The sequence below is a fragment of the Ascaphus truei genome, chromosome 1 (assembly GCF_040206685.1).
Source record: "Ascaphus truei isolate aAscTru1 chromosome 1, aAscTru1.hap1, whole genome shotgun sequence".
Taxonomy (NCBI): Eukaryota; Metazoa; Chordata; class Amphibia; order Anura; family Ascaphidae; genus Ascaphus; species Ascaphus truei.
Window position 1 is genome coordinate 349,644,881 of NC_134483.1, and position 24,506 is coordinate 349,669,386.

A 24,506-nucleotide genomic window follows, 5' to 3' on the forward strand; every position below is an offset into this window, starting at 1 on the left:
ACGGAAAAAAACATTACAATGCAATCTGTTTATTTTAATATTTTCAACAAAATACAAATATCCAATGCCACAAAAGGCCTGGGGGGGGGGGGGATTCAGTATGGGCCTGGTGGGGGAGGGTGGAGCCTTCAACCGGCCGGAGTGCGGGGCTTCAATTGGCAGGCGGTGGGACTGGTTTCAGAGTTGAGATGGAAGGCACGTGGGTGAGTGACTGACTGCCTGGGTGGGTGAGTGACTGACTGCCTGGGTGGGTGAGTGACTGAATGCCTGGGTGAGTGACTGACTGACTGGGTGGGTGAGTGACTGACTTGAGTGAGTGAGTGACTGCCTGGGTGGGTGAGTGACTGACTGCCTGGGTGGGTGAGTGACTGACTGCCTGGGTGGGTGAGTGAGTGACTGACTGCCTGGGTGGGTGAGTGACTGACTGCCTGGGTGGGTGAGTGACTGACTGCCTGGGTGGGTGAGTGACTGACTGCCTGGGTGAGTGATTGACTGGGTGGGCGAGTGACTGACTGGGTGGGTGGGTGAGTGACTGACTGCCTGGGTGAGTGACTGACTGCCTGGGTGGGTGAGTGACTGACTGCCTGGGTGAGTGACTGACTGCCTGGGTGGGTGAGTGACTGACTGCCTGGGTGAGTGAGTGACTGACTGGGTGGGTGAGTGACTGACTGCCTGGGTGGGTGAGTGACTGACTGCCTGGGTGGGTGAGTGACTGCCTGGGTGGGTGAGTGACTGACTGCCTGGGTGGGTGAGTGAAAGACTGCCTGGGTGGGTGAGTGACTGACTGCCTGGATGGGTGAGTGACTGACTGCCTGGGTGGGTGAGTGACTGACTGCCTGGGTGGGTGAGTGACTGACTGCCTGGGTGGGTGGGTGGGTGACTGACTGCCTGGGTGGGTGAGTGACTGACTGCCTGGGAGGGTGAGTGACTGACTGCCTGGGTGGGTGACTGACTGACTGCCTGGGTGGGTGAGTGACTGACTGCCTGGGTGAGTGAGTGACTGACTGGGTGGGTGACTGACTGCCTGGGTGACTGACTGACTGCCTGGGTGGGTGAGTGACTGACTGCCTGGGTGGGTGAGTGACTGCCTGGGTGGGTGAGTGACTGCCTGGGTGGGTGAGTGACTGCCTGGGTGGGTGAGTGACTGCCTGGGTGGGTGACTGGCTGGGTGGGTGAGTGACTGCCTGGGTGACTGACTGACTGCCTGGGTGGGTGACTGACTGCCTGGGTGGGTGACTGACTGCCTGGGTGGGTGACTGACTGACTGACTGCCTGGGTGGGTGACTGCCTGGGTGGGTGACTGACTGACTGCCTGGGTGGGTGACTGACTGCCTGGGTGGGTGGGTAACTGACTGCCTGGGTGGGTGAATGCCTGGATGGGTGGTGGGAGGTAGGGCGGGGGGGGGGGGCGAGACTGGCGGGCCTAATTCCCGCAGGTGCATTTAGTTTCTTTCCCCAAAGCCCCCCCCCCCCTTTCCCCCCCCTCCGGCCCCTGGTCCCCGCGGCTGCTGCCCGGGGCAGGAGTCTGGCACGAGGGGAGCTGGGTTGGTGGGCGTGGGCTCGCCCAGGTGCTTCCCCTCCGGTCCACGTTGGGAGCGGGTCCACCGTGCTTCACTGAGCATGTGTGCCGAGATGTCTGCGCATGCACATGGGGATCGCCGTCGGGTTTATTTTTTTTCGCAACAAGCTCGAGGACCCAATCGTGCCGCCGCTGCCATACCCCGCTGCATTTTTTTTCCCTTGACATTGTTTTTATTATTACACAGGCACGGCCGCGCAGGGGGCCCGGGACGCCAACCCCACAGACCCCCCTGTTGGGGGCCCTGTACACAGGTTCTTTTCCTTTTCTGTATGAATACAGGACAAACGGTGACTGTGTGATTGCAGCATTTGCATTTATTGTTGCAGTTTTGTCCATCATGGAACCATTCTGGATTGTGAAGAGGCAGATTGGGACTTCACCATGAACCTTAATGTCCGTAGCATGTATCTCATGATCAAAACATTCCTGCCGAAAGTAAGGACACAGGCTTTGGCCCAGTTTCACTAAAGGGTGCTAATCTCTAGCACTCCTTAACTCAGATGCTTTGTTTCTGCCTATTTTTGGCATTGAATTTTAAATGTCCACTCACCTTCTTTCATCACCCAATATTTAAATTGCTGTAGCAAAGAAAACACAGGTTTATGCTATTCTAGACAAAGCAGAATGAATGGTGATTAGTGATGAGTATTCACTTAGTTCTGCCCTCCAGTGTCATAAACCACTTCACACATCCAGGATGACTACTGTCCGAGTTGTTAGAAGAATAATCTAACAATATCTTGGTGTGTTTTTTTTGTTGTACATTTCATTTGTTATATCACCTATTGTCTGCAGCTACATTTTAAAAGGTATAACCTGCCTTAAATATCCCACATAGACATTTTGCCATATATACAAATAACATATCACACTACATTTTGTGACGGTCTAATATTTTTTTTTGGGGGGGGGGGGGGGGCGGGGGTTACTAAAAGTTATAAACTTCAAAGATTCTTGTATGTTTTCCAGATGCTTGCACAAAAAGCTGGAAACATTATCAACATGTCTTCTGTAGCATCCAGCATCAAAGGTATAAATGTTTATTAAATGGCAAAATGCCTCTGAAAAATAAGAGCTGTTTGGCGCACACTGTGTGAAAGATAACGGAGAGAGGTGCACATTGTCTTCTCTGCTATATAAAATGCCCTATCACGCCAATCAAATCATTTAAAGAATGAAGTTACAGAGTTAAAGTACCTCTCCACTTTATCTGGTAATTAGTCTCTTTCAGTTTTGTGCTTGCATAAATTGACTAAAACGTCACCTTGACGTATTAAGAGATGTCTCTATTGCTATTCTATGATGAGTGCAATCTGGCACAAACTGTTTTCAGCACTACAGTACTACTCATTACTGCTAATTACTGGGAAGGCAGGTGTTGGCACTGCAGATGAGCTGAGAACAGTTTTGTTATAAGTGAGAAGTGATTCATGATTTTGATTAGTATTTCTCTTCTTTTCACTGTATTTTACATTTTGTTTTTGATAAATGCCTTTTGTTTAGGGCTATTTCTAAATCATTATTTTGTCTACTAGGCGTTGTAAACAGGTGTGTGTATAGCACATCAAAGGCAGCAGTAATTGGTCTGACCAAATCTGTCGCTTCAGACTTTATTGAACAAGGCATCAGATGCAACTGTATATGTCCTGGTAAGTATGTCTTGTGATGGCCGTTTGAAGCAGCATCCTTCCATCCATTCCCAAAGATGCCCACTCAGAGACCCTTCTTCAAGCACACACAATGCAACCCCTTAACACAAAACCAGAGCCCACCACAAACATAACTTATCCACCTAAACATAGACTTTTCTGCAAAACACACACAGCAAGTTGTCTCTCACACCTATCCTTTTACTTTACTATTAAACTTACTAAGGGGGCTATACAAGTTCCATGTTCACGGATTATATCAGTGATTTTCATAGGGGGATTTGGAGCACATAGGGGCTCATGAGCTGTATCCAAGGAGTTCGCCAAAAAAAACCTATGGAATGGTGGATCTCAGGCAGTATAGTGACATCCTAAGCCCGTGTGGTGACTGCTCACTTTGTAAGGCTCCAAACTGCACCTTGGGGTGGGTAATTACAGCAGGAGCTTCCAAAGTCACTACCCACAATGCTTTGCATCCACAGCGGCAAGGCATTGTGGGGCATGACTTTGGAAGCTCACACAGTAATAGACATACAACCCATGCTGTCTGCACACACTGAGGTGCAGTTCGGGGCCTTATTAAGCATCTGTTCCCCCACAAACTCAGAACACTATACTGCTATGGATCAGTCAAACAGTTTTATTAACACTAGTCTGATGCGTAGACAATAAGATTTTTTTATTAATGGTTTGCGGAACAAATATATTGTAGCATAAGGTTGGGTGGGAACCATATTACATGATTTAAAGCAGCAATCCCGCTTGTACGTAAAAAAAAAATTTCATTCACTTTTTTCTTTTGAAAGAATGTAAATCGCAATGTAAACTGAACCCGCCTATTTTTAGCTTCAGGGAGCCCCCGGTAACTGAAAGTGACAGTTTTAGTTGCCAGTATTTCAGCTCCCTTTGGAAATTCAAAATGGCCACAAAATCCTGTGGGCCATTAGTAGCCGCAATGTCATGGGAGGATGATGTTACGGCTTCCTATTGAACAATATTGGTGGCCATCTTGAAATACACAGTAAGAACCCCAAGCAACTAAAACTGTAAGTATATTGAGATCTGGGTGGTCCGGGAGATGGAAATAGAGTTCAGCTCTGTAAGGACCTACAGTTTCAAATTCTTTAAAAAAAAAAAAAATATTATCATTATTGAAAATGGGTGGGATTTCTGCTTTATGGTGGAATGAACTGTGTAAAATATTGTAATGTTTGAAAATAGTGCCTTACAATGGTCACCATTGCTGCTGTCTTTCCTGTGTCCCATCATTGTAAGAACATGTCTAGGACACCATGAGCCCCAAATATTTTTTCACATGTAATAGTACAGTACATCATTATCAATACTTTTTACCTGGAGAGAGATACAGCTGTATGTATAATTATATAACAGGATAAGGCAACATTGCATTGCTTACTAGCAGATAGAGAAAAATGAAAAGCAGCACTAAACCATTGGGTAAAGGTGGGTAATATGACTTTAGACTAACCCGCATTGTAAGACAAGGAAAGGTCTTGAGGATGAAGGGGAAAAAATGTCTAATTTAGTAGTCTGTTAGCGCACAGGAGGACATACAAGTGAAATGTTTTATGCACTGAAATCCAATTTTTGTGTAGGGACTGTGGATACCCCATCTTTAAAGGAAAGAATCCAAGCGAGGCCAAATCCTGAACAGGTATGCCAAATAATAATATCCTGTACCAATTATACTACTGTCCATTATAAATGAGTGCTATAGACTTTTACATGTCACTTTTTGCCCGTGATAACTGTAGGCATTAAAAGACTTTCTTTCAAGACAAAAGACCGGTAGAATGGCTACAGCAGAAGAAGTGGCCCATCTCTGTGTGTATCTGGCTTCTGATGAAGTAAGTCATATATTTTATTTGTATTATACCTCCATCAATAACTGCATTTGGATATTAAAGGAGACCTAGCCCTGAAATCATACGGCCTCTATGCCCCTAAAGGAGTACAGTCTTATTTTAGCTAATCGGCCTATCCACAGAAATCCCATGAGACCACAGCAGAAATCAGCAACATTCCCAATAGTATTGCTGGATAATTGTGATGGAAATTATTATGGTAAAGCAGATGAGTCCAGTTTTCTTATCGGCTCCTTATTTTATCACATTTTCCTTGTGGTATTTTTAGATGTAGACGTTGGCTAGTTGAGTAAAGGTTAGCAAGTTTACTTGCAAGGTTACTTATAATATAAATGGCTTGGAACAATAAGTTTTTAAGTGAAACTTCTTTGCTGGTACCTACAGAGTTTTGATGGGGAAAATGTCATTCTTTGTCACAAAAACGCGTTACGGAAGCGACATCATGACGAGAAACGGCCGCAGGCCTCGGCACACGTGCAAAAGCATCCTCGGGCCTCCAGCGCACTGCGCATGCGCAGAGGACTCCAGTGCAGCACCAACACTTGGGAGACGGAGACCATAGACACACAGACCGAGACACACACACACACACACACACAGAGATGCACACACACACACACACACAGAGATACACACACACAGAGATACACACACACACACACACACACACACACAGAGATACACACACACACACACAGAGATACACACACACACACACAGAGAGATACACACACGCACACACACAGAGATACACACACACAGAGATACACACACACACATAGATACACATACAGAGATACACATACATAGACACACAGAGATACACATACACAGACACACAGAGATACACATACACAGACACACAGAGATACACATACACAGACACACAGAAATACACATACACAGTGTGAAAAGTGTGAATAAATAAGAGTCATCATCTGAGGATATCTTGCAGAATAACAAATAAGTTTATTGCAGTGTACGGTGCACACGCAGGAGGCAGTTTAAAAATAAAACTCCCCCAACGACATGGTGGCATACAGGCCTTATTTATACACAAAATACTAAGCCCACGCCCCCTAAACGAGGTTGCTTGTGTCACTACGTAAGCATATAAGATAAACAAAATATGAACATGAACACATCGAGTTAATAATATTATTATGGGATTTATATTAGAAATGAAATGACTCAGCAATAACACCTTATACTGCTGCGACACACTTTATTCGAGCAAATACCCAGTATGTACCTGGCAGATACCTGGAATGCGCCGCTCCTCACCTCTGACAAGCCCCGTTGCGTTTGCCTTCCCAGCCTGGGTTCATGCCTGGCTGACGGGCGGCTGATCTGTTAAATGATAATGATTAGGATTTAATAGGCTGCAATGCTTCGCGTGTCTACCAGATGGCATAAATTCATGAATTGTAATGCAGTATATATATATATATACTGTGCAGTATTGCAGCCAGCGGGAATAAAATGCTTCAATCCCTGCCTGGAAAATAACCCAATGCACTCGGGCAGAAAACAGTCACAAACCTCAATACACCCGGGTATACCCGAATTCGTGGGACTAGCCGAGCTCGAATAATGTGTGTCGCCAGTGTACAAGCCGATGACTTTTCCTCTACATACTAAATAACTATAACACTTTAAAATGGATACAGGAACAGACAAATAAACTTATTTGAAACTGCTAGGTAAACCCGTCAACACAGATTGAGACACCCTTCAAAACACATCTCTCTACACACCACTCAAAACAACTTTTTAAACTCAGGCTTTCCTCAAAAGGTGCCTTTTACCTTGATTCTTATGAGCGCTCAGGTTTGAGTGACCGAGGAGTGTTTTTTTCGGGTGCTCAGCTTCCGGTATATTTGTGTTCCTAGTCGGAGCGCCATCTGTGAAAAGCGTGAATAAATAAGAGTCATCATCTGAGGATATATTGCAAAATAACAAATAAGTTTATTGCAGTGTACGGTGCACACGCAGGAGGCAGTTTCACAATAAAACTCCCCCAACGACATGGTGGCATACAGGCCTTATTTATACACAAAATACTAAGCCCATGCCCCCTAAACGAGGTTGCTTGTGCATCACTACGTAAGCATATAAGATAAACAAAATATGAACATGAACACATCGAGTTAATAATATTATTATGGGATTTATATTAGAAATGAAATGACTCAGCAATAACACCTTATACAAGCCGATGACTTTTCCTCTACATACGGTACTTCATGGGCACCTCCCTCGGAATGCGAGACATGGTGTTATCTATCTTTTATTTTCATAACATTTGCGCTTTTTCTCCCCTCTTCAAGGTCTTTTTGTAGTTAGCTGAACAGCTTAATATCAAAACCTTCAGGAGCCGAAAAGAAAAAAAATGTGTCTTTAAACTAACTTCCATACCAACTTTCATACAGACAATAGACAATATCAGGCACCTAAGATGGATGCTGACTTAAAATGGCGGCTTAGATCCGAGTGCTGTTTGTCAGACCTCCCCCTCCTTACATCATATTCTCACTTTGTCACTCCCTCCTTTTTTATTCTTAAAACATGCTTTTGAGAATTAAGTTTATGATGTTAGTCCAGGGACACATAGATTGTATACTGGGGTGCTCCATCATCTGATAGTGCTCATTGGTATAACTCAGAGGACAAGGTCGCGTGCCCTTCACTGTCATAGTCTCGTAAGGCGCTGTGGCCCCAACATGTCTTTTCGAGTTGAATAACTGTGATCGGCATCTTCTTTCTTCAAGGGACTGCTGTTTCTGGCATCTGCAAAGAGTGGCATCAGATTGGAGGGGGGTGGCAAATTTGTGGATTATACCTCTGCAACACGTGACACACACATATATGACAACAAGTAACACCCCCACACACACCAAAGCATTCATAAGTTTTTTTTCCAAGTGATTTAAGCCATCCATCTAACCCCAAGGGTGATATTCTGTCCCTTCCCTTTGTAAGCCTCTTTTGAATCTCTTCTTTTTCATCTAGTTCATGCTGTACACTGCTACACTGATCTTGAATGAAAACACAACATTGTTCCTTAATTAGGACACATACCCCTCCTTCTGAAGCTAAAACATAGTCTAAAGCAATTCTGTTTTGTAAGGCCATAAGCCTAATCTGAACCTGTTCTTGGTTTAATGGTGAAATTAAAAACTGCAAAATTAAGGCCACATCCTTCCTGTAAATTGTTATCTGACTAAACATACATTCTTACACAGGTTTCATTGGTTGGTGGAAACACTTGACCCATAAATTGATTCTTGTTCCTAGTGTGTGATACACCCTTTAAAGAGGTTCCCTTAAAAAAATGGGAAAATACAGAAATTGTACACATAATACTAAAAACCTTATTTTATGCAAGCAACCTTTCTTTGGATATGCAGTTGCTAGATAAAAGAAATTGCATCTATCTCTATCATCTTATATTTTCAGAATCCTTACAACATTCTATTACTGAGAATTGAGGGGGGGTTGGTATCGGTGGAAGCGAATGCGTGATCCTCACCCCTGCACGCATTGTATACATCATTCACTCAAAATATCAGAACAGACGATGTCTGCGATGGGTCAAAATGATCCTTTCCTTGTGGCTGACACACGCCCCTGGGTGACCACCTCCTTTCGGTGGAGGTGCAACACACTTCTGGATCAAAGTTTTGCTGCACATGACACAAACATAGATAGTGATGAGTACTGCCAAAACACATACAAGAGCTTTCACAAGCCACGCTTCCAGGAAACCAATCCTCCCATCAAGGCTCAATTGTACATACACCTTAAATTTCTAACTTAACACACTCTACAAATAAAACTATTGAGTCTTTGAACAAATGAAATGTTCTGAGAAAACCGGGCCTTAGCCTGGTGTCTTATTTTCCTCGTTGGTTAACGGTTAGAGTTTTGACTCGGCAAGACATTAACTTGATGCGGCCGTGCTTTAGGTGACTTTGGTCTTTGGTGGAGCTGGAACGAGCTTTACTGTACTTTGGGTCCAGGAAAAGAACTCTGCCACTTTAATTGCTGTAGTGGTGGTTAATATAGGTCTTTTCATCTGGGATGAAGAGCATGCTTGCGTAGGAAATATGTGACTATTAACCCCATCTCGAGTAGGTGCACTTTCAACTTTGCCTATAGAGACTCAAAAAATGTATTAGTTGCATCCGACTTATTGTTTTATTACCAATAACATGGTCCTTAATTTGTTTCTTTGGACTGCTGATAGTCATAAGTCATCCCATAGTGAGATAATTTATACCTAGGAATAAATTCTTGTATCAATGTGTTTACTCCTGTCTTAGCATCCGCATATAGACAGAGGTATTCCCTATTAATGTTCCTCAAATTAAAACTAAGTAGCCAATGTGAACCTGACTTTGATACCATCTAAGTTCCTAAGACTCGATGCCCCAGCCATTGCCAAACTAATTGCTTCCATAGTTAATTCTATCCTGTCTGCAGGCCATATCCCTAAGCAAAAAACAAAAGAACAAGGCGCACAACGCACATAGTGTAATAGTAAAAAATGTGACTTTATGGTAAAAAGTAAATAGTTCTGCGTACATCAAGTAAGAATAAACAAGCAGTTGGTATATAGGTTTACCACACCAGGAGATGACACTGTGCGACACCCTCGGATGGATCTCGGCATGCAATGGGTCTGGAGTCGTCTCATCTGTCCCTTACAGCGTCCTCCGTTTGGGGGTGGTAGGTGGATATGTCCCTTGTAGAGAAAGCCACACAGCACACAGCTCACAGGGTGGTAAAGAAGCCGCAGGAATCAGCGTCCATGGATCACTGCACCGTTTCCCGCCACTCCTCGTTGGGCGCTCGGCGATGACGTCACGAGTCGCTCCTCAACTTCCGCAATGCTTCTCGTGGAACGCACGCAATGTTCTCATGGAACACTAGTTATTAGCTGCGCACTGCGCACTATCACTTTTTTCTATTCATATCCCTAAGACTTGGAAAACTGCCAGAGTTTGTCCCAATCTTCAAAAGTGGGGACAAAAACACTCTCAAACTACAGGCCAATCTCTCTTCTCCCAATACTATACACAGTCATGGAAAAAATATTCACTCCCGATTAAGCAATTATTTTACCCATACAAATTTCCCTAGCCAATCCCCATCTGGCTTTTACCCAAACAGTCCACTGTAACTATTCTGCTAAAAATTTGAAATGCCTTGTATATAATGTATACCCTGTTCACTTATGTAACTGCTTTTGCAACTATGTATCCCCTGTATTTAACCCTATGCACAAGACACACCCACAAATGAGAGGTGACTCCCAATTCACCACTTCCTGGCAAACCCATTCTAGATTACACCGCAATTTTGACAATAACCACTGCTTACAGACACCTTTGGAAAAAATAAATGGTTAAATGTTATAACATACATCACATATTCAGTTAATAGACAAATGATTTTGTATAAGACTTCACACTAATTTCTTGCTTTATATAATCTCTTTGCACAGTGCTGAGTACACGGTCAGCTTTATATTATTAAAGACACTCCACATTTTCATCTGACTAAAGAGAAAAAAAAAATTTCAAAGCTTGTTCCCGGGCAAAAAGCCATCTTGTTTCTGGGCGTTTCGCCAATTGACCCTGAACAGATAAGATAACGGCACACCACGGTTTCTTCCTGAAAAATAATAATTATTAGATTGGAACTTTTGCTTAAAGTTTAAATACATGGAGCTTTATCCAGAGCCCTAAGAACTACATTTTATATGGCCTCTCAAAAATTAACTAACTGGCTTTTATATAGCTGAGGTTATATAACTTCTTAACACACAAATAGCTCCCACATGCTCATGCTATCTCCCTCCACTCAGTTCTTTTTAATGCCTTCTGTTTGAACGCTCATAGTTTCACAGACTTCCTTCACTACAAATTTATGCTATCCTGTTTCAATTCTGCCCTTTCTCAAGCTAAACAAACCTACTCTCCATTAATCAACACTCACAAGTCTAACCCTCACTAACTCTTCCTTCATCTCACCTCAGGACTTTTGCTGACTATTTTGAGAAAGAGGTTGAATCCATGCACCAGAACATTCCCTCTGTTTCCTCCTTCTATCCTACTTTGCTTTCTGCTTTCTTTGACTCTTTTTCCACTGTATCAGAAGAGAATGTCACCATCACTGTTGATCTCCTCTTCTCCTTCTAATCTGATACATTTCCATTCTCCTTCAAACATGTAACAGCTATACCATGACTCAAAAATAGCAAGCTTGGCCCTACCTGTCTTTCTAACTACTGAACTTGTCTTGTATTCTCTTGCTTGCTCCATTTTCGCAACACCCATTCTCTCCTTAACCCTCTACAATCTGACTTTTACACTGCTCCCTCCACGGAGACAATTCCCACTAAAATAACTGAAGACCTATATGCTGCCACAGACAGAGATCATTACACTCTGCTCATATTACTCCATCTCTCTGAAGCATTTGCCTCTGTGGACCACACTTCTCTTTTCTCTGTACACACTCTCTCTAGGTGACCTAATGACATCTCTTGGGTTTAAATATCACCTCTATGCTGACAACACCCACATTTACTTTTCAACCCCTGACCTTACACCTGCCATATAAACCTAAGTTTCTGAATGTCTCTCTGTTATCTCATCCTGGAAGGCCCTCCTTCGCCTTAAACTTAATATGGCAAAAACAGACTTCCTCATACTTCCTCCCAAACCTGACCCCATTATCTCCTTCCCCATTACTCTTGAATCTTCCATCCAGTAGCCCAAGCATGCTGCTTAGGGGTCACACTGCTCCTCTCTCATTCTCCTTTCTTATTCAAAACATTTCTATAACCTGTCGCTTTTTTCCTCCACAATATCACAAAGATACACCTGTTCTTCTGTTGCTCAACTATTAAAACTCTGATTCAGGCCCTCATTCTCTTCCATCTTGATAACTGTAATCCCCTGCTATCCCGCCTTCCTGCCTTTCACCTGTCTTCCCTACAATCTATCCTAAATGCTGCTGCCAGAATCACTCTACTCTTTAAACTCTGATTCTGCGTTTCCCCTCCTGAAATTCCTCTCCTGGCTTTTAATCAAATCCTACTGTCTCTGTACGCTCTCCCTACCTACCAATTAGATTGTAAGCTCCTTAGAGCAGGGACTTCTCTTCCTTAATGTTACTTTTATGTCTGGATCACTTATTTCATGACCTATTACCTTACCATTTGATACCTATATGATTACAACGTGCACCACTCCTGTGAAGCGCTATGCATATTAATGGCGTTATATATATAAAAACATACAATACAATATATAATTCAAACAATGCTTGTGAGCTTTTACCCGCATTTTTAAACACAAAATATTCCCAAACATATCTTAATCCTATAGAAATAAAATTGAAATGTGTTTTTACTGGTTACACACAATACAGAACACACAATACAAAAAAACTTCTCTCATACACAGCCAAACAACATCACAAAAATAACGAACAAATAAAAGAAAAACATTTTTCACCTATTCCCAAACAATTTCATCCTGCAACTAAATTAATAAAAATTCCCTTCTCTTTCTTTATTCTCATAAATAACCTGATGTTAAAACTACTCTGATGCTCCGGAGCTTTTGAGTTAACTTTCGTATCTTGGCACATTCCTCGCGCTGGAGAAAAAGGTGGGCGCACGATCTGTGCTGCTGCTGTTCTGATTCTCTTTCTTGCAGACATTTGAGCAGAAGGAAAAAAGAATACTGTATCTCCTGGTTTTAAAACACTTATCCGTCTGGCCAAAACGAACAAACCCTTTAAACTTTCACCAGTGACAGAGCTGAATATATGCCCTCTCTTTTTCCGCATTCTTTAACCCTTCTATACTTCATGCACACCTTTTAAAACCTTGTAAAAATTTAGACTTCATTGTGAGCAAATAATATTCATGTTTTTGTACGTACTTGCAAGTTTTTGGATGGTGATTTGTGTACACATGTGATACTTATCATGGTTTATCTTTCACATAGGTAATCATTCAGGAAAAATTCATTAGGGTATCAAATCCATCTGGCAACTCTCCATTAAGGGCACAACAATTTTACTTGCCGGCACCGAAACTTGAGTTTATATCAGGAAATTATTTATAACCACTTATTGCTTGTGGGGAAATGGAAGGAAAAGCTGATAAGTTCACACCTGATTTCTGTGGCTTCCAGTCAGCCGGGCCTGCCATGCATGACTTTAGCCACAAAAACCTCATCAAATTCAAAGATTTATACTGCCACAGACACACAGGGATTACTGAAAGTTAGAAGGTTCCACTATGAGCCCTTGCGTTCGCATTCTTACGAATAAGAAAACCGGTGCGGCTGCCCATAGGTTCACGCTTCCTTCCATAGTAATTTATTTCAAACAAACTTTTTTCATTGAGGTGGCATGTTTTTCACTGGGACTTGCATGTGTTTATTGCACTTGAACTTGCATGTGTATTTTCATTGGCCAACAAAACATATTTATATTGTCTCTTCTTGTTCTCTGTATCCATTCTTTATTATTTTTGTCTGCAGACACACAACCTCTAACGGCAAATTTTGAGAACTTTGGTTTCCCATTATTCTCCTGTTACAGTAATCACATTTAATTGACCTGTACAATACTCCTGATACAATAATCAGCGCAAGCGTACAACTCTTTTCGCATGTTATTGTTCTGAAATATGCAAATAAGGACCTGTCACGAGACTGTTCCCCAATCATATTTTTTCACCATAACTATACCCAAGAAAACACTTGAATTACTTCAGCGGGTCCAACCCAGTCCTGATAAACCTTATACTTTTATAACATGGAAGACCTTCTAAACAGATATCCATAAATAAACTCACTTGGTATGTTAATGACAAGACAGAGCAAATGTACAAACTGGGACCCTTCCTGCTCAGACAACAAAAAATATTTATCACAACCCAGGACGGTCTGAAAAAAATACAAACACTCACCTTCATCACCAAAACTTTTAACGGAACTCTCACCTTAGTCCCAATAAAACTTAAATAACTATAACACTTTAAAATGGATACAGGAACAGACAAATAAACTTATTTGAAACTGCTAGGTAAACCCGTCAACACAGATTGAGACACCCTTCAAAACACATCTCTCTACACACCACTCAAAACAACTTTTTAAACTCAGGCTTTCCTCAAAAGGTGCCTTTTACCTTGATTCTTATGAGCGCTCAGGTTTGACCGAGGAGTGTTTTTTTCGGGTGCTCAGCTTCCGGTATATTTGTGTTCCTAGTCGGAGCGCCATCTGTGAAAAGCGTGAATAAATAAGAGTCATCATCTGAGGATATATTGCAAAATAACAAATAAGTTTATTGCAGTGTACGGTGCACACGCAGGAGGCAGTTTCACAATAAAACTCCCCCAACGACATGGTGGCATACAGGCCTTATTTATACACAAAATACTAAGCCCATGCCCCCTAAACGAGGTTGCTTGTGCATCACTACGTAAGCATATAAGATAAACAAAATATGAACATGAACACATCGAGTTAATAATATTATTATGGGATTTATATGAAATGACTCAGCAATAACACCTTATACAAGCCGATGACTTTTCCTCTACATACGGTACTTCATGGGCACCTCCTTCGGAATTCGAGACATGGTGTTATCTATTTTTTATTTTCATAACATTTGCGCTTTTTCTCCCCTCTTCAAGGTCTTTTTGTAGTTAGCTGAACAGCTTAATATCAAAACCTTCAGGAGCCAAAAAGAAAAAAAATGTGTCTTTAAACTAACTTCCATACCAACTTTCATACAGACAATAGACAATATCAGGCACCTAAGATGGATGCTGACTTAAAATGGCGGCTTAGATCCCAGTGCTGTTTGTCAGACCTCCTTACATCATATTCTCACTTTGTCAACAGACACACACAAATACACAGACACACAGAAATACACAGACACACAGAGAGAGGCACACGCTCAGAGACACACACACACACACAAAGACACATACAGACACAGATACACGCAGACAGATACAGACGCACACACACACAGACAGAGAGACACACAAACACACAAACACACAGAGAGACACACTGACACATGAGGAATTCACAGTTGGTGTACATTTAGAAGTGCAAATAACTAAAACGGGTGTGTGCCGCGCACGCGCGTTCTAAGTCAAACTTCTTTGCATTTTGTCACTGAAATTGTGTTTTGATTTTTAATTAAAAACATCACCAATACAATTTCTGTGACAAAACAGTGAGAAAAGACAAAAGTTTCACTTAAAAGTGCCTTGATATGCTGTTAGCTACCATGCAAGTCAATGGAAGGTAACGCCAGACCAGGGTGCGATACTATCAGTCCTAGTGATTTGTCTAAAATGTAGATACTCACCATATATTCTCATGTTGTACAGTAGATGCTGCAGCATTGGATTTTCTAGTGCTGAGAGCCAGCTCCTTAGGCTGAGTCCAGGGTCAGCGCTTAGGCGCTGACCCGTGCTGAGGCGCGCTGACGCTTGTCAGTGAGCCCCTGCAACCGCAATGAGAGCTGCTTTAGCAGGGGCTTGCGCACGCATCCGCAGGCGTGCTGAGGCGTAGGTCTTACCAAATTTCTAGTTTGAGCGCTCACGGGAGCGCAGGGTCGGTCACGTGAGCGGTTCGCCCAATGAGGACGAACCAGCTCCGTGACGTCACTGGCCCGCCCCCCGACACGCCCCCCGACGGCGCGCGAACTAAGGCCAGGGAAAGCACCTGCTTTCCCTCTGCCTCAGCGCGCCTCTGCAAGGCTGGAGTCACCATGGACTCAGCCTTATGACTTTGAGCAAGTCAAATTATCTCATTATCTCCATGTGGCTACAGAATCAGTTTGTATTCTGTGTACTGCACTGCAAACACTTTGCTATACAATAAACTATTATTAAATATTACCCAAGTAATTTTTAATGCATATTGTATGAATGATAACGTTTGTGTTTTTGTTTGCCTTTTCAGTCTCTGTATGTCACTGGTAACCAGCACATCATTGATGGAGGTTGGAGCCTGTGAATTATGCCCAGGTGAATATTGGATTAGACACCAGCAGAGCACCACTTAAGAACAAGGGACTGCAGTAATAAAACAGAAGATGGACTGAACTGTGGTCTGCTGCACGTAACCTATTTGCTGACTGAGGGTTAAATTCTGCAGAGCAATGTCTTGCAGGGCTCTTAGTGGAAAAGAGGAAAACTAATAAAGTAAAAGAAATAATACATCTATGTAGTATCTGGTTGTCTGTTCTTTCAATTTCTTCAGTACGCAGAGAGTATTTTGTGGAGATTCAAATGAAAATACAACATTGCCACCTGGCTTTATCATACCTATTGACAAGCGCAATGCCACTTCAGCTGCCCATTTTATCTCCTTAAACTCCACCTATGGTCTCTCTCGGTGGACCACGTCCCCGCCTCACTTCAACGGACACTCTATCGACCTGTTTTTTCCCCGCTTCTGCTCAGTCACAAACTCCTCTTGCCCTTACTTCTCTCTTATCAACAACTCCAACCTTTAACCTCACTCTACCCTCTGCATCTTAATCAACACCTATTTTCACACACACACATACAGAAACCTACATGCTCTAGACCCCCTCCAATTTTAACCTCATTGCACCGTACTCCGGAATATATTGGCGCTTTAGAAATAAACAATACATATACCTGTCGGCATACAGTAATACTGTACTTGGAAGGTAAAGCCTCTTTTACCAGTTGTGTGCTCCTACATATGTAGCTTGGAGCAGCAATAACCCCCCTGCAGAGATATGGCACAGACAATTGATAAGTGAGCCAGCTTGTGAATAATATTAAACCACTAATGCTCTCCAATGGCAGCAGTTTCCCAGATGCTAATGTGTGTCCAGTAAATTAGCAAAAGTGCAAGTAAAGGAAAGCCCCAAGGGTCCTCAAAAAAGAGATGGCAGTTATTGTAAAGGCTAAATAGACAGCTGTTAGGAAATTTAGGCAGACAAAAAAAGAAGGGGTATAAATAACGACAGGCATACGGTATATCAAGTTGGTCAGAAGGAGGCTAAGCAAATAGTCAGATGTGCAAAGGCCCAAACAGAACCGCAAACGGCAAAGTCGATAAAGAAGGGGTACAAAACATTTTTTTGCACATATATAAGTGAAAGGAAAAAAATAGAAGTAGCAATAGTAAGACTAAAGACAGAAGAGGATCGTCATGTTGAGGGGGACAACGGTACAGCAGACCACCGTCATTATTTTTGCTCAGTCAAAGGAGCCAATTCCCAGAGCCCATTGCTGTATAACACCAACGGACAGCGACGCTTAAAAACCACTGCACTACTCTGTGATCAGCTTGATCTTATTTTATGTGTAAGTTATGCATACTTACCTTTTATTAAATAAATGTATACCCTTTTAACCTCTGGTGCGCTGCTCGTCTCTGATCTCTCTTTTTAAGACCTCCATCTGAGGATTACTTCGGGGTAAGTTTGGAGCTACTGCCTAACTAGAAGAAGATGCAAGGAGAAATTCATCCCACCTTTACCAACTAACTATATTTTCTGTGTGAAGGAATGTTTCAATATTAACGTGGAAAGCCAGCAGGATGCTAGGTTGTACAGAAGAGGTATAAGCCGCAGTATGAGAGAGTGATGCCAATGTGTAGATCACCAGTAAGATCTCACCAAGAAGAACAGTGTTCAGTACTGGAGACCCTATTTTCATAAGGACATGAGTAAATTAGAGAATGCAAAGAAGGGCGACTAAAAGGGTACATGGTCTGTCTTGATAATACCATTAAAATATTCCGTATTTTAATAATCTTGAGTTACAAGTTACAGCTTAAAAATACAAGTATTGTTTTTATTGAGGTCAGTGACCCCGGCATGGTTTTCTGTGTTTGTCTAAAAGTGGAGTTATCTAATCGCAAACCTGGTCTGGAATTGGGGGGTGATTCAAATCTAGATTCACAAGTTTATTACACATTGGAAATAAGCAGAAGAGCATTTAATGTACCTTACAAGACATTCCTAAAAGGGCCTCGAAACGCCAGAAGGTGTGACCAGGAAGACACTCCACATGACTATGTAAGTTTACTAAATATAAAATATTGTTGGTCTGATATGATTCACAAGAATTACAAATATATATGTAACAGTTGTGATCTGACTAATCAATTGATGCTAAATAATTCACGATTGTGAGGATGAAAAGGGCAGATATTTATTTGTCTCTCAAATTTAGCATTAATCCCCTGGGGAAGGGGGGGGGGGAGGGTTGTAGGGTTAAGGAGACAGAGTAGGTGGGCTTGTTCTGTTCTCAATGCAAGGGGTTTTAGGATAAAAACCATGCATTAGGGATATGAATTTAGAATTCAACAGAGGGAGTAGTCTATGCCAACAAAACACATGCATTCTCATATTTCCATCTCTAAGCCCTCTGAGAAACAACCTAAATATGTGGTGAAGTATTAGGAATTTCTGTTTGTTTTTGCCATTATTTTTATGAAGTTGTCTGCATATATTATAGTATGTTTCTAGTAACATTCCTTTTTTCTGCAAACTAAACACTGTATTATGTTATATTTTGGTATATTAAATTTAAAATGTAATAAGTACCGCTTTGGGCTCTAATTGAACTTTACACGCTTTGAAGAGAGTAACTGCATTTTCAGACATATTTTGCTACAATAGATTTTTGTGTACTAATGACATGTTTTTCTTGGTAAACGGGGATCAAGGACCGCTAGCGATAAGACTTTTTTTTTTAATCTTTGGTGGTGGCAGCGATTTAAGGTGATATTTATGGCTTGTTAGCAGTGTCTATTAACCCTTGTGACATTTACCAGTCACATGCTCACAGGTGTGCTGTTCATGACGGCCTACATCATAAAACTTATCAAGAAAGACTGAAGAACTTTAAAGTGTTTTGGGAGGGTCTTTTACTAAATGAGAAGCAGTGGGTCTCTGGAGTTGAACTGCATTCATTTCAAGGCAGTGCTAACTAAGGCCGAGACCCCGCTGCCTCAGTCAGCGCACCCGCACTGCATACAGGCGGAGCTTGGAGAGGCAATTGACCGCTACCTGCGTTCTGTAGGGAGCTGGAGCGAGGGGGGGGGCGTGGTTTGAGCGGAGGGCTGCAGCGGGGGTCTCCCGGGCTGCAAGGTTGTGCAGCGAGCCCCCACACATGCCCTCTGCTGCTTGCTCTCCGTGCTGCTCCCCCCCCCCGGTCGGTCCATACATACCTTTGCTCCCCGCCCCCCCACCTTTTGGATGTGGGGGAAGCTCTGACACTTCAGCTCCCGGCGCTTATAACAGTACGTTAAGCCTATTCTAATGCGATAACTAACACATTGTTTTTGCATTTAATTAGCTTTGTGCATGTGTGTTAACCTCAGGGGACATAACGTCCATTAGCAATTTTGATAACATGACGTTATGAACCCTGACTTAATTAAGCTTTGTGGATCTGGGTCTTTGTCGGCAAGAGATTTCCAAGAAGACCAGTGGGCTGGAGTTGTAGACACACACTACAAAAAAGAGAGTTTCGGCATCAGCTGTGGAACAGTTCCAGGGCTCCGCTTCTGAGCCAGGTTGGCAGATGTGCTGTATTTCAACCTTCGCTTGTGAGTTGATTACCATTTTTAAAGTCCGTTTTTCCTTTAATAAAGCAATATTGCACCATTATTTGCTTAGTTCATTTCTATGTAACTGGGGGTTCTTTTTACACCCGGAATTACAGTACATTTGAAATCACAAAATCCGCTCAATTTTGAATCTACAACTTGAATGCTTGGTTATCTCCCTCAATGTGTGAGTGAGATATTCTACACCTGGTTTTTTTAACCAGCTGATTTACATCTATACAGTGTTGCACTGAATTTTGCTGTTTTTCTATTCCATATAGCCCCTGATATACTTTACCCTCTGGATCCGGTTTTGCTTTGTATTTGCCAAGACGATTGGAAAAGGGTCTTGTTTCTACTGAGCTGCACTTCTCCCAAAGATTGTTTTAACTATTGTCCTTTTTTTTTTTTTTTTTTTTTTTTTTTTTTTTTTAGCATGTTTTGCATTCAATAAAGGCAGAAAGTCACTTTCACTATTTAATATACAGTAAGTGGTATTTGTGCTTGAATTTTCTTTGTTTTTTTTTTACACACTACAAAAGTAAGAATACACAGAGGAATCTGACAACAGGTAAAATGTATTAAGGCCAAGTTAGTAAAAAATGAAACTTCTACTGCAGAAAAGAATTGTGAAATATTTAGAATCTGGCGGTTTAAAAGATCCAAGGCAACATGGACTCACAGCAAAATCATCTTGCCAAACTAACCTACAGTAACACTTGTTAAACTAGATGACAAAATACGTTCCGGATAGAACTGGATCTGGTGTGCCTATTTTTCAATAAAGCATTTATACTGTTGCACAAAACAGAGGTTAATACTACTTGTCAGTTGCTATCAATCAGTAATTTTCCTAATAAACTACTATATTTTATCACTAAGTTAGTCCTTGCCTGTACAGTAATTAGGCTTGTTCCATTTTGTACAATGAATGAATGTAGATTGGTTGAACAGCTACCCAGTAGAAAGGCATCAAAACAGCTCACCAAGTCATTCAAAAATATTTTTTTTATTGGGTTACATATTAAAAAAAAACAAAAGACAAACTCTCCTGGAGTTTTTCCCCTGTTTTGTCCCTAGTATGTCTTTTGTTTTTTAATATGTAACCCAATAAAGAAATATATTTTTGTATTACTTGGTGAGCTGTTTGGTTGAACAGCTACCCTGTAGAAAGGCACCAATCTACATTCATTCATTGTGCTATCTCTTTGATTGGAGTGGCACTTCAACAGTTTTTGCAGGCACCGGGACTTGAGACACGCATCTTCCGGTTCCAGAGGAGAAGGTGTTTTGAATTCTTGCAGCAGCCCGCGCAGCCGTGACGCAACCATTACATATGCTCCGATATACGGGAAGTGTACTCATCATTTCCAGAGGAGACGGTGCGGGATTCTAAGCTGTAAAACGCCTAACCGGGACCAGTCAGAGACGGAGGTAGGACTACTATGTGGTTTGGGGGATTCAGAGGTAATTAATCTTTTCCTCTGTCGTGCACATACCCGCACCAGCTGTCCATTAATACCTTGCAGTCTATTATGTTATCCCTTATCTCCAACATGCAACCGTCGTGCTAGTACCGGACACTGTAACACACCTGCATGCTAAACTGCTGAACATACCCAGATTTTACTATACTATATATTGCATCAGCAATTAAATATGGGACTTTAAAGATTCAAGTTCAAATTTCCTGCCAGATCTTGGAGCTAAGAGTGATCAATCCTTATTTCATAGGTCACATTAGATTAAAAGGATGCGACGTCACTTTAGGGTACAGATAAATACAGTGACAGCCAATGCATCTTTGGCAAATGCTTGTTTTCTATTGATTTGTTATTTTTTCGATTTCTGCTTATTGTTTGGATAAAATTGTTTTGAATTTGGATGGCTTGTTTTTAGTACATTTTAGGATTGGTTTGAGTTTTAAATGTATTATTTGTTTTGTTGGCTACTGGTTTAAATTAATTAATTGATTTGTTGGCTAGTGGTTTTATTTCTTTTATTGATTTGTTGGCTGGTGGTTTTTTCTTTTCTTTAATTGGTTGGATAGGTGTTTATCTAATTGAAATCTTATGTTTTGAAATAACATAATTTTGATTGTTTTGCTGTTTTGGTTATAGATCCTTTTTATTCATGTGTACTATTAGGCTTTTTAATTATTTTATTGTTGGTGTGTTTAGGTGCTTGTGTATTTCTTTCATTGTTTATTTTTGGCCTTAATTATTTTTATTAGCTTAATCATTGAGTGCTATAGTGGCTTATTATGGCCATATTATATGGGTATGATATACCACTATACCAATCAAATGGTTAGAGGGTGGGTATAGTGGGTCTGGGGTGGGTGATTAGGCCTCCCGGGTGGGTAGTGGGGGAGGGTGGGTTAACCCCTTAATTACTATAGTGGTTATTAACCGCTAAGGTGATTAAAGGGTTAGGGGGCATTAGATTGTATTTTTTCTTGTATTTTTGCTTGCATCGGAGGACATGGACCTGCAGTATGCTGATGAGGATGCCCTTCAGGATGGCAGGGGTAAGTAGAAAGGTTTATTTACTTTATTTAAGCTGGCTGGCTAATCTTTTATTTTATAATGGGCAAATGAGCTATTATCCATATTTGGATAATTGTTATTTTACCCATTAATGTAGTGTATGTGTTGTGGGGGTTTGATGGGGGTAGAGGAGGTATTAGGGTTGTTGTGTTTATTATTGTTTCTTGGGGGTAGAGGTATTGGGTGAAGGGAGTAGTAGCTCCACGGGTGGGTGTTTAGGTCTACCGGGGGTTGCGGGACTGGTTAAACCCTTCATTACATAGCAGTTCCCACTGCTATGTAGTGAAGGGGTTAACTTCTCTCTCAACCTTCCAGGCAGGCCTAATCACCCACCCTGGGAGTACTACCCCCTTCATCCAACCCCTCTGCCCCAAGAAACAGGCTATTGATGTTTAACACATTCATTGCCTTAGCGGCTAGCCGCTAAGTAAACAAACACTCAACAGTAAAAAAAAAAAAAATATGGACAAGAGGGATAATCCAAACATATCTGTATTGCTAAATAGAGTCATCACAAGGTACACTGCGGTGATGACAAAAAAGTTGTAACAATGATCTATGGCAGCAGTGCACAAAGTGGGGTGCTCGGGCAGGATTTTTATTTGGGGGGCGCAAGCAGTTGCAGAGGTCCCGAGGTCTTTCCCTAGGCATTGAAATTAAATGCCGGGGGATTGCATGAGGCCTCTGCAACCTGAATTTACCGTGATTCTGAAGGCTGCTGTGACGCGTCACCATGACGTCGCGGTGTCATGCAGAGTGATGTCACATGAACGTCTCCATGACAACGGTGTCACGTGACCCGCGGCATCATATGACGCCGCCGAGTAAGGTAAGGGGGCGCGAGAGCAAGTGGGAGGTGGCAGGGGGGCGCTGCACCAAAAGTTTGCGCTCCCCTGATCTATGGTGACCACACGAAATTGGAAGCACAGTGATAATGAAACATACTACAACAACAAGTAAATATACAAAGGTGAACAATAAACAAAATGTGGAGGGAAGGGGGGGAGAAGGGAAAAGGGGGGGAAATGGGGGAATGGGAAAAAACCACAAGGGAAAATAGTATGCTGCAAAACAAGGGGGCAAAGTTTCGGGGTGCGAGCCTCTTATTCCGGCCCGTTCCCACAGACCACGAGGGTCCCTTAAACATTCCACACGCTGTTCCCTATACAGAATAAAATGTATAATACACAATGTCTGGTGTAATGTCTAATAAATGTGTTGACACAAAGAACAAATCTGAATAAATGCAGATGAGGATAAGGTCACACTGACATACACTGATACAGAGCAACCTCCCACCCTACCAATACCCTGTAAATGAATGCTGATATAGAAAAAGCAGTCACTACAAATCAGGAAGATACACGTACCATAGGGGGTAACAAAGAATGCATAGCAGAATCAGTCAACAGAACAAGGTGCAATGCAAGCCCTCAGGTAACAATACGTGTCGTCAGCAGCCCAGGGTGGCCTAGGAAGGGAGACGCCTCCTGATAGTTTATAGTGACTGCAATTCATCCCTACTATAAAGATGACACTTCTCTAAAAAGGACTCCCGTGCTCTAAAAAAACCAAACCCCCCTTCCTGCACCACTTTTTAGCCATGCACTAACCTCCCTAATCTTTGCCTCTCCCTGGGGTACCGCATAGCACTGGTATTATTACTGAAAATACTACCTTGCAAGTCATTGCCTTAAATTTGCAGCCTAGATCCCTTTCTCTAACTTTGTCATTGGTGTCAACGTGTTCCAAGACCCTCCAGACAATTACACTGTAATATCTTGTTTTGGTTAAGCAGACTAAGTTATCCTATTTATCACTCAAGATGGTGGCTGTCACGGGAGACCAGCACTTTTAAACACTTTTTTACCTTACTGGAATCAATTCAATAGGCAGAACACGATAGTGGAATAAAAATCAAGAGTGCTTGCCAAGGCAGACTTCAGAGCTTGAAATGCCTCCCCACACACTGGAGACCAGGCTACCAGAACCAAGAGTTGTTTGAGTCAAATCAGTCATCTGTTGCTTTTTGGTGTGTGGAACGGCCAGTTGACAATTACCTCCACTTTAGCAGGCTCAGGTTTAAGGTGCCCCCCTCCCAATCTGTGCACAAGGTACAGTACCTCTGCCATGCTGACTAGGCACTTAGATGGTTTGAGGGTTAACCCGGCTTCCCTGATCCT

The 24,506-nt window shown here is 42.1% G+C and overlaps 1 protein-coding gene across 1 annotated transcript in view; it reads left to right on the top strand.

Moving 5' to 3' along the window:
- The window catches only part of BDH2 (3-hydroxybutyrate dehydrogenase 2), a 60,622-nt gene extending 44,225 nt beyond the window's left edge, over positions 1–16,397 (top strand). The window contains exons 5-10 of the mRNA XM_075608964.1: positions 1,909–2,017; positions 2,552–2,612; positions 3,118–3,231; positions 4,848–4,906; positions 5,007–5,099; positions 16,139–16,397. Of these exons, the coding sequence (XP_075465079.1) occupies positions 1,909–2,017; positions 2,552–2,612; positions 3,118–3,231; positions 4,848–4,906; positions 5,007–5,099; positions 16,139–16,192 (490 nt within the window). The 3' untranslated portion in view covers positions 16,193–16,397. The remainder of the gene's footprint in view (positions 1–1,908; positions 2,018–2,551; positions 2,613–3,117; positions 3,232–4,847; positions 4,907–5,006; positions 5,100–16,138) is intronic.
- Positions 16,398–24,506: the final 8,109 nt, after the last annotated feature.